Source organism: Palaemon carinicauda, chromosome 22 (assembly GCF_036898095.1).
Source record: "Palaemon carinicauda isolate YSFRI2023 chromosome 22, ASM3689809v2, whole genome shotgun sequence".
Classification (NCBI taxonomy): domain Eukaryota; kingdom Metazoa; phylum Arthropoda; class Malacostraca; order Decapoda; family Palaemonidae; genus Palaemon; species Palaemon carinicauda.
In genome coordinates, this window is record NC_090746.1 from 9,569,164 (window position 1) to 9,579,163 (window position 10,000).

Consider the following 10,000-nt stretch of genomic DNA (forward strand, 5'->3'; position numbering starts at 1 on the left):
CTTAATGGATATTTACATACATAGATTAATTCATGCTTCATATTATAACAGGAGGACGTACCAAGATATTCTTGGCAGTCTTCAACATGACCCGTCCCAAGCGTTCTGGCATTACGTTATGTAAGATTAATTACATTTTTTGCATCCTTAAATTAGTAGTTATATCTAGTGTATATTTATCTCAGGAATGGGATATTAACTACCTCCGCCAACGATGTTGGAGAGGAGGTAATGCTTTCGCCGCGGTGTCTGTTTGATTTTGTTTGTTTGTTTATGAACAACTTCCTGGCCAGAATTCTACTCAGAGTAGTGAAACTTTTAAGGATTAATTGCCGAGACGTGGAAGTATTCAATTTCGAAATTCCTAGGTCAAAGGTCAAGGTCAAGGTTGAGCAACAGGTGGCCCGAATTGACACTAACCTCGAGAAATAAGCTGTTGCGGTTGAGGTATGCTCTCTACTGAGTGCCTCTCTATTTCAGAGAGAATGCGAATGAATATTTTTGTAGCTCACTTTCGTCTTATAATTTCTTCTCATCAAGACCTCGTTTTTCTCGCAATGTTTCCTTTAACCTTAATCGTTTCCCCTTTTCTTTCCAGCTCCTCAAGATATTTCTAAAGTATTGTTTAAAAATCATTAGGTTTTTAATTCATCGGTCAACAATTGTTATAGTACATTGCTCGCAGATATGAGAATATTCGCTCACAATACTGACCATCCTCTACATTCAGATCTTCCCGGACAGTTCTATCCTGTTCGTAATACTAGGCATGCAGTTAATTCTAATAGTCAGGCCTCCTCCATCATGAGGCTCAATACTACACAGTACACTAGAAGTTTTATTCCAGATGTGATCAGGTTGTGGAATGATCTTCCTAATCGAATAGTTGAATCGGTAGAACTTAAAAACTTCAATCTTGCAACAAATATTTCTATGTTGAACAGGCTGACATAAGTATCTTTCTATAGTTTACATATGAAAGGTCTATTTTAATGTTGTTACTGTTTTTAAAGTAATTAATTTTAATTGCTCGATTATTTCTCATATACTTTATTTTACTATTTCCTTTCCTCACTGGGCTACTTTCCCTGTTGGAGCCCTTGGGCTTATAGCATCTTGCTTTTCTAACAAGGGGTGTAGCTAAGCTAGCAATAATAATAATAATAATAATAATAATAATAATAATAATAATAATAATGACTTGGAAAAGATATACAAGACTATAATAATTACGGAGCTGAGACTCACCAATTAATTCCCATAACGAAACAGTTGATTATAATGGTAGAATCGTGAATATCAGTCCATACTAATGCAATAGAGCTATGCTCAACTTATTGTAGTAGCAGCCTCTTACTCTATCACACTTTGCTTTTAATTCTATTTTGAGGAATGAATGGCATTTACTTTCATCAATCCGGGCGATGAATCGTTGGCAAATAGGTTTTATTGGCATTCTCTTGTAATAAAAAGTACAACAATTATATATATATATATATATATATATATATATATATATATATATATAATTATATATATATATATATATATATATATATATATATATAATTTATATATATATATATATATATATATATATATAATTATATATATATATATATATATATATATATATATATATATATATACGACTTACAATAGCACTATATTTGTTATCATAACAGAAATTCTAAAAAATGCGACTTTCGTCGTCACTAAATCCTAAAGGCAAATATGAAAAATAAAAATCTTTCCTGGTGTAAATAGAAAAATGTAACTGTAAGAAAAACAAAAAATCACAGATGAAAAAATCATATATGCATTTTTTCCTTATGCTTGTTTAAAAAGATCAAACGGAGAATTCCAACTACCAATACAAATATACAAATCCATTCACGTACATACAAACATCACTCCTCTTCATCAATATTCCTCAATGATACTTACGTTCAGCAGACCATCAACGTTGCCGAAAAATCCATCAACGCCGCCGTAGTCGTGCAACATACAAAATATGAAAGGCTGTCCGAAGTAGGACTCCAGCCGCGAATACTGAGGGGCCATTTCGGAGGCCAAGTCGAGCACCAGCATTCTCCCCTGCAATAGAATGGAGAGGAAGCTCATTAGGGCCGAGTGGAACGATCGCGAAGAGCGAGGGACATGGAATTCTGCTGCTCGTAAATTTTGCGACTAGATTTAGTGGGGAAACTGAATGTGGGGGAAATTATATAGGTTTCCCCAGTTCTGGATACATTACTTTATATCTATATATGGCCGGATTCTAAGAGATATCTATAATAATAATTTTTATAACTTTAATAAAAACAATTTTAATAATAATAATAATAATAATAATAATAATAATAATTACCGATACTGAGCGGGTGGAAGGGAACCCCAGTTTAATAAGGAACTGGAGAATTACGACAACGCCAAACATTCTTAAATTTATTTCCATCACCAAATAACAACGTTTCAAACATCTGTGTGTTCATAATCTTGTTTCTGGGTAAAACAAAGTAAAACAACAAAGAGCAAGCTGTACATAAATATTGTAAACAAACAAATAAATTCTAAGTTAGAATGGGAAAAGGCATAATTAGGCAATCTTCAAAGGAAAACTAGAAATTTCTTGATTAAGTTGTGGCTTATTAGATTTTATAAGCCACAACTTAATCAAGAAATTTCTAGTTTTCCTTTGAAGATTGCCTAATTATGCCTTTTCCCATTCTAACTTAGAATTTATTTGTTTGTTTACAATATTTATGTACAGCTTGCTCTTTGTTGTTTTACTTTGTTTTACCCAGAAACAAGATTATGAACACACAGATGTTTGAAACGTTGTTATTTGGTGATGGAAATAAATTTAAGAATGTTTGGCGTTGTCGTAATTCTCCAGTTCCTTAATAGTAATAATAATAATAATAATAATAATAATAATAATAATAATAATAATAATAATAATAATAATAATAATAATAAATAAATAAATAATTTTAATGATTGGTTCACACCGTAAAGCATTCTTTACTAGATGTTCATGCACTGTACATGCACAAGTTACAAATGGGCAGCAACATTACAAATTGACATATCAAAGAATATTGTTAATGTTTTTAAATCTTTATCTCAACCTTCAACAATTAAAATTATTATTATTATTATCATTATCATTATCATTAAAATTATTAAAATTATTATCTAAGTGTTCGTGAATCTTTAAGGTATTGATGAGTAATTAGCCATCTGAATCTTAATAATTTGTGAAATTATCACTACGAGAAATGAAGTGGTTATATAATGAATGTTGTCTTCATGAGCAATTGTTGACCTACAACAGAACAAAAAAATATATGATGTACAGTATATTTGGTTGCTAGAAAACTCTATTAATTTTTCCTTCATTGGTTTACACTTTCTTATCTGATAAATAGTAAAACAAAAATATAATTTCACAAATTCCATGGAGAGAGTTGTCGTTTTAATTATACAAATTAATATATAACAATGCTCTATTTAGATATATTCCATAAACAAGGCAATTACACAAGTTTCATAAAATTAAAATATATAAATTTCATTAAAAAATACATATATTACATGAGGATAAAATCCCACTAAATGCCATAAAGAAAGAATTGAACAGACCTCATGGGGCTAAAATTTCACTAATTTCATTGGGGAAAAATTCACAATTTTCGTAAAAGTTCAGATCACAAAGGGAAACATTTATATAAAAAAAAAATTAATAAAAACTGCGCAAACATTACGATGATGATGATAAACTTACACAATATTCATTAAGAAAATTGAATAGTTTCATTTATAAGAGATTGGACAAATATACTACACTAATTTTGCTTTTGCTTTAATTTCTCTTGAGACAGTTTTGTAGTGGTAGATAATGTATACATTGACGGAATGAGAGAATTACACACATTTTGGGAGTAAAGAATCATACGGATATTTTTAAAGAGATACAGTATTTACATAAATCCCATAATGAAATAATTCAAGATCACATAAGTAAAATCTATGTGGTCTGATCTTTTGACTATTTTATATTAAGTACCGTAACATCTGACACAAAATAAAATATGTTGGATTCAATTATCGGCAATAACTACATGGGATTTACTGATCTTCAAAATTAATATATGAAAGAAATTATATTATTAGAATTATCTAAAAGTCTATGAAAGTAAAATATGCTGTTCTTAATTCATGGAAAAATATTAATGAACACTCGTTATGCAGCAATTAGAATAATCGTTTACATACTTTATAGTCGATGTCTGTAGAAAACGAGATGAAAATTTTGATGAGACATCGTTGACCAAATTAAAATTCTAAAAATTATTGTTGAGGCTCACATGATTACTTCCTGATGAAAAATCGATTCATCCACAGTTAAATTTACTAACTTTCTTGAATGGCATATTAAATCCAGTTTTCTGATTATCTTTCATTTCTATTAACGTAGATTCAAAAGTTTACTGTAATTAAAAATTGCAAATATGGTATTTCCATATAAAGGTAACATTTGTATTAATTACAAGAACGTGTCATGGTGATGATATTGATGTAAAGTGAATATAAGAGACATTGCTTACGATTATCTTTCAATTTTGTATGGTCAAATTCATTTGTTAGTTTGTATAGCCCTTTTGGTAATTCCACAGGCACCTAAAATACACTCTGGCACACTACACTATCTCATTTCTCTTACTCTTGTTATTTTTTAAAGATTTTATAGTTTACATAGGAGTTACTGATTTTAATGTTGCTACTGTTCTCAAAGTATTTTATTTTTCCTTTTTTTCCTTTCCTCACCGAGTTATTTTCCCTGTTGGAACCCTTACGCTTATAGCATCTTACATTTCCAGGTAGGGTTGTAGCTTGGCAAGTAATAATAATAATAAGCATTCAGGTTAAACACGACCTTCAATTACGAGTATAAAAGTGCGATTCGTCAATTTCTAGCCGTATATTGTGAGTACTAGTTCTCAAAAGAATCAATCAGAAGACTTACGTCTATCTAGGTGGAACATGCTTTCAGGGAACAATCCATACTTTTACATGGAAATTCGCTAAATTCACACGTTGTACCTATGGACTTAAGCAAGCATGCAAACTAAAAAACCTATGGTTATACTTATGCATGCATGCAGGAAGATATCTACAAACAGTGAAGATGCACCCATACGAACACTTGCACTTAGACATTTGTAAAGCACAAGAAATGTTTCCAATTTGCTTACCATCCAAAGTCACCATATCACCAGGTTGCTTCAAGTTCGTGCAGCTGTCTTAGGCTCCTCTAGCGTGATGATTAATTAATTCGAATTCAGTAACATTCATTTTTGAAGCAGGTGTACACTCCCGTCAACTCTATCACCTATCATACTTCTAAACAACAATTAAATGACATTTTCATTTATTAACGTACTCTTGCTAACATGAATTCAGCGTAGGATTTAAAGACCGCTCGTTTGCTTTTTCATAAAGTAATCAAACCCATGTTGATAAAGCGCAACAGTATTAAGGAATGAAATATATCCTTTTAGGTGGCAAGTACTAATTAATTAATGAATAAACTATCGCAACTGATGATCAGCAATGAAAAAAAATAACAAAAATATTCTGCATGGCAGCTAATGTCCTTAAAAAGTAACAAGCTATGAAGAGAAGATATAATGATAAAAAAAATCTCCAGCTAGCCCAGCTTCTTTCACAAAATATCAATAAAAAATGTTGATAACTGTGAACAGCTTTCGCAAAAATAAAACAAGGAATAAAAAGAAACTTTAGCTCCTGGCTCATTCAGCTTCCCTTTCTGTGAGAGTTTCTGTGCTACATAACTCAAAGGTACCGAAACCTCTTTGACAGATTCTGTGTTATATAGCTTAAAGGTAACGAAATATCTTTAATGAGTACGTCCCATGTGAAGTAAGCTACTTGTGATGGGCACTAACGTTACCGATGCCTTTCTGTGAGAGAGTTTCTATGTTACATAGCTTAAAGGTACCGAAACATCCTTATCAATTACGTCCCATGCGAAGTAGGCTACTTACTAAGGGCACTAACGTTACCAACGCCTTTTTGAGATAGAGTTTCTGTGTGACATAGCTTAAAGGTGTGTTACATAGCTTAAAGGTAACGAAATATCTTTATCGAGTAAGTCCCATGTGAAGTAAGCTACTTATGATGGGAACTGATGTTACCGACCCTTTCTGTGAGAGAGTTTCTGTGTTACATAGCTTAAATATCAATTACATCACCTTTGTGAAGTAGGCTACTTACGATTGGCACCGACGTTAGCGACGCCTTTCTGTGAGAGTTTCTGTGTTACATAGCCTAAAGGTACCAAAACATCTTTATCGATTACGTCCCCTATGTGATATAAGCTATTTACAATGGGCACTGACGTTACCGACGCCTTTCTGTGAGAGAATTTATGTTTTACATAGCTTAAATGTACCGAAACATTTATCAATTAACGTCCCCTATGTAAAGTAGGCTACTTACGATGAGCACTGACGTTACAGACGATTTTCTGTGAGATTTTCTGTGCTATATAGCTTAAAGGTACCTAGTCATCTTTATCGATTAACGTTCCGTGAGAAGAATGCTACTTACGATGGGCACTGATGTTACCAAAGCCTTTCTTTGAGAGTGTTTTTGTGTCACATAGCTTAAAGGTACCGTAACATCTTCATTGATTATGTCCCTAATGTGAAGTAGGCTACTAATGATGGGCACTGACGTTACCAACGCCTTTCTGTGAGATTTTCTGTGTTACATAGCTTAAAGGTACTAAAACATCTTTATCGATTACATCCCCTAAGTGAAGTAGGCTAATTACGATGGGCACCGACGTTACCAATGCTTTTCTGTGACAGTTTCTGTTACATAGCTTAAAGGTACCGAAACTTCTTTATCGATTGCGTCCCCATTGTGAAGTAGGCTACTTATGATGGGCTCTGTTCCACCAATGTCTTGTGAGAGTTTGTGTGTTAGGCTATATAGCTTAAAGGTACCGAAACATCTTTATCAATTACATTCCCTAAGTGAAGTAGGCTAATTACAAAGGGCACTGACATCATCAACGCCTTTCTGTGAGTGTTTTCGTTTTACATAGCTAAAAGGTACCAAAACATCTTTATCAATTATGTCCCCTATGTGACGTAGGGTATTTATGATGGGCACTGACGTCACCAACGTCTTTCTGTGAGAGTGTTTCTGTGTTACATAGCTTAAAGATACTGAAACCTCTTAATCGAATACGTCCCCCATGTGAAGTAGGCTACTTACGAAGGGCACTGACATTACCAACTCCTTTCTGTGAAAGAGTTTCTGTGCTACATAGCTTAAATATCAATTACGTACCCTATGTGAAGTAGGCTACTTATGATTGGCACTGACGTTACCGACGCCTTTCTGTGAGTGTTTCTGTTTTACATAGCTTAAAGATACTGAAACCTCTTAATCGATTACGTCCCCCACGTGAAGTAGGCTACTTACGAAGGGCACTGACATTACCGACTCCTTTCTGTGAAAGAGTTTCTAAGTTATATAGATTAAAGGTACCGAAACCTCTTTATTGATTACGTCCCGTGCGAAGTAGGCTACTTACGATGGGCACTGACGTCACTAACGCCTTTCTGTGAGAGAGTTTCTGTGTTACACAGCTTAAAGGCACCAAAGCATCTTCATTGATTACGTCCCCTATATGAAGAAGGCTACTTAACAATGGGCACTGACGTCACCAACCCTTTTATGTGAGTGTTTCTGTTACATAGCTTAAAGGTACCATAACATTTTTATCGATTACTGACATTACAAACGCCCTTCTGTGAGAGTTTCTGTTACATAGCTTAAAGGTACCAAAACATTTTTATCGATTACATCCCCTACGTGAAGTGGGCTACTTATGATGGGCACTGACGTCACCAACACTTTCAAGTGTTTCTGCTACATAGCTTAAAGGTACCGTAATCTCTTTATCGATTACGTCCCATGCGAAACGGGCTACTTACGATGGGCAATGACGTCACCAACCCCTTTCTGTGAGTATTACTGTTACATAGCTTAAAGGTACCAAAACATATTCATCGATTACATCCCCTATGTGAAGTAGGCTACTTACGATGGGCACTGACGTTACCGACGCCTTTCTGTGAGAGATTTTCTGTGTTACATAGCTTAAAGTTACCGAAACATCTTTATCGATTATGTCCCCTATGTGAAGTAGGCTACTTACGATGGGCACTGACGTTACCGACTCCTTTCTGTGAGAGTATGTGTTACATAGCTTAAAGGTACCGAAACACTTTTATTGATTACGTCCCCTATGAGAAGTAAGCTACTTAATAAGGGCACGACATTATCAATCCCTTTCTGTGAGTATTTGTTACGTAGGTTAAAGGTACCGAAACCTATTTATTGATTACGTCCCCTATGTGAAGTAGGCTACTTACGATGGGGACTGACGTCACCAACCCCTTCCATTGAGTTTTTCTGTTACATTGCTTGTAGGTACCGAAACATCTTTATCAATTACCTCCCCTATGTAAAGTAGGGTACTTACGATAGGCACCGACGTCACCAACGCCTTCGCTTGTGGTTTTTTCCAGAATGAAGCTGCGTTGTAGAAGAGCCATCCTTGCATCACCCTGAAGAGATGCCATGTAGGGTTTTCATTAACATAACTAATAGCTAAATTTACGTCTACATTAAGGCATATTTTTAATATAAGTATCAGGCTCAAGACAAAATGCGAGATGGAAAAATGGTAGATTTGAGGGTAATATAAACAGGTGGTAAGTTAAAGCATATCCATTTTAACCGCGATGTTTTAGACCTTTACAAGGGATTTAATGTTTAAGTTATAAGTGAAATAAAAAAAAAATCAAATAAATATACGTTGCATTACCGGAAATGTCCAGTAAGTATTATGTCAGTACGAAGAAAGGAATTAAATTTGAAGCTTATCAATATATATTTATATATATACATATATATATAAATATATATATATTCATATATATATATATATATATATATATATATATATATATATATTCATATATATATAAATATATATATATTCATATATATATATATATATATATATATATATATATATATATATATATATATTCATATATATATAAATATATATATATATATATATATATATATATATATATATACACACACATATATATATATATATATATATATATATATATATATAAAATGAAGAATATCAAAAAAAGAATGAACCTTATATTTCGCCTGCCTCTGATTTACAAAAATCCAAATGATGTAAGGTGTAGATGAAAAAATAAATAATGTATAATAGGTGGAGTTGTTAATTGAAATCTTGTATTTTAATATTAATACGAAAAAAATAATGTGAACATTATCAAAACTTCATAATTTTGTTGTTCAGTAGAGAAAAAAAACTGTCATCCAGAAGACTCTTTAGGTATGGTAAGCAGCTCTTCTAGGAGGACGAAACTCCAAAATCAAACCATTGTTCTCTATTCTTAGGCAGTGCCATAGCCTCTGTACCAGGTTCTTCACTGTCTTGGGTTGCAGTTCTCTTGCTTGAGGGTACACTCGGGCACACTATCTAATTTATCTTCCTCTTGTTTTGTAAAAGTTTTCATAGTTAATAATGTTAACTGTTCTTAAAATATTTTATTTTTCCTTGATTCCTTTCCTCACTGGGCTATTTTTCCTGCTGGAGCCCATGGGCTTATAGCATCCTGCTTTTCCCCCTAGGGTTGTAGCTTAGCAAGTAATAATAATAATAACAACTACAACAGCAACAGCAACAACAACAACAACAACAATAATAATAATAATACATTGTGCACAAATACTCGAAATTACACTTGTGCAATGTCAAAGAATGACTCAAACTCGCAAGCTTTTATTTATTAATATTCCTTTTAGCCATTCAGAAGCAAATTCTCTAGATTATGATGTC

At 33.0% G+C, this 10,000-nt stretch overlaps 1 protein-coding gene across 1 annotated transcript in view; it reads right to left on the minus strand.

Moving 5' to 3' along the window:
- The window catches only part of LOC137616760 (alpha-N-acetylglucosaminidase-like), a 511,993-nt gene that overhangs the window by 269,579 nt on the left and 232,414 nt on the right, over nt 1-10,000 (minus strand). The window contains exons 10-11 of the mRNA XM_068346760.1: nt 8,591-8,675; nt 1,948-2,097 (exon numbers count right to left, since the gene is read on the minus strand). Of these exons, the coding sequence (XP_068202861.1) occupies nt 1,948-2,097; nt 8,591-8,675 (235 nt within the window). The remainder of the gene's footprint in view (nt 1-1,947; nt 2,098-8,590; nt 8,676-10,000) is intronic.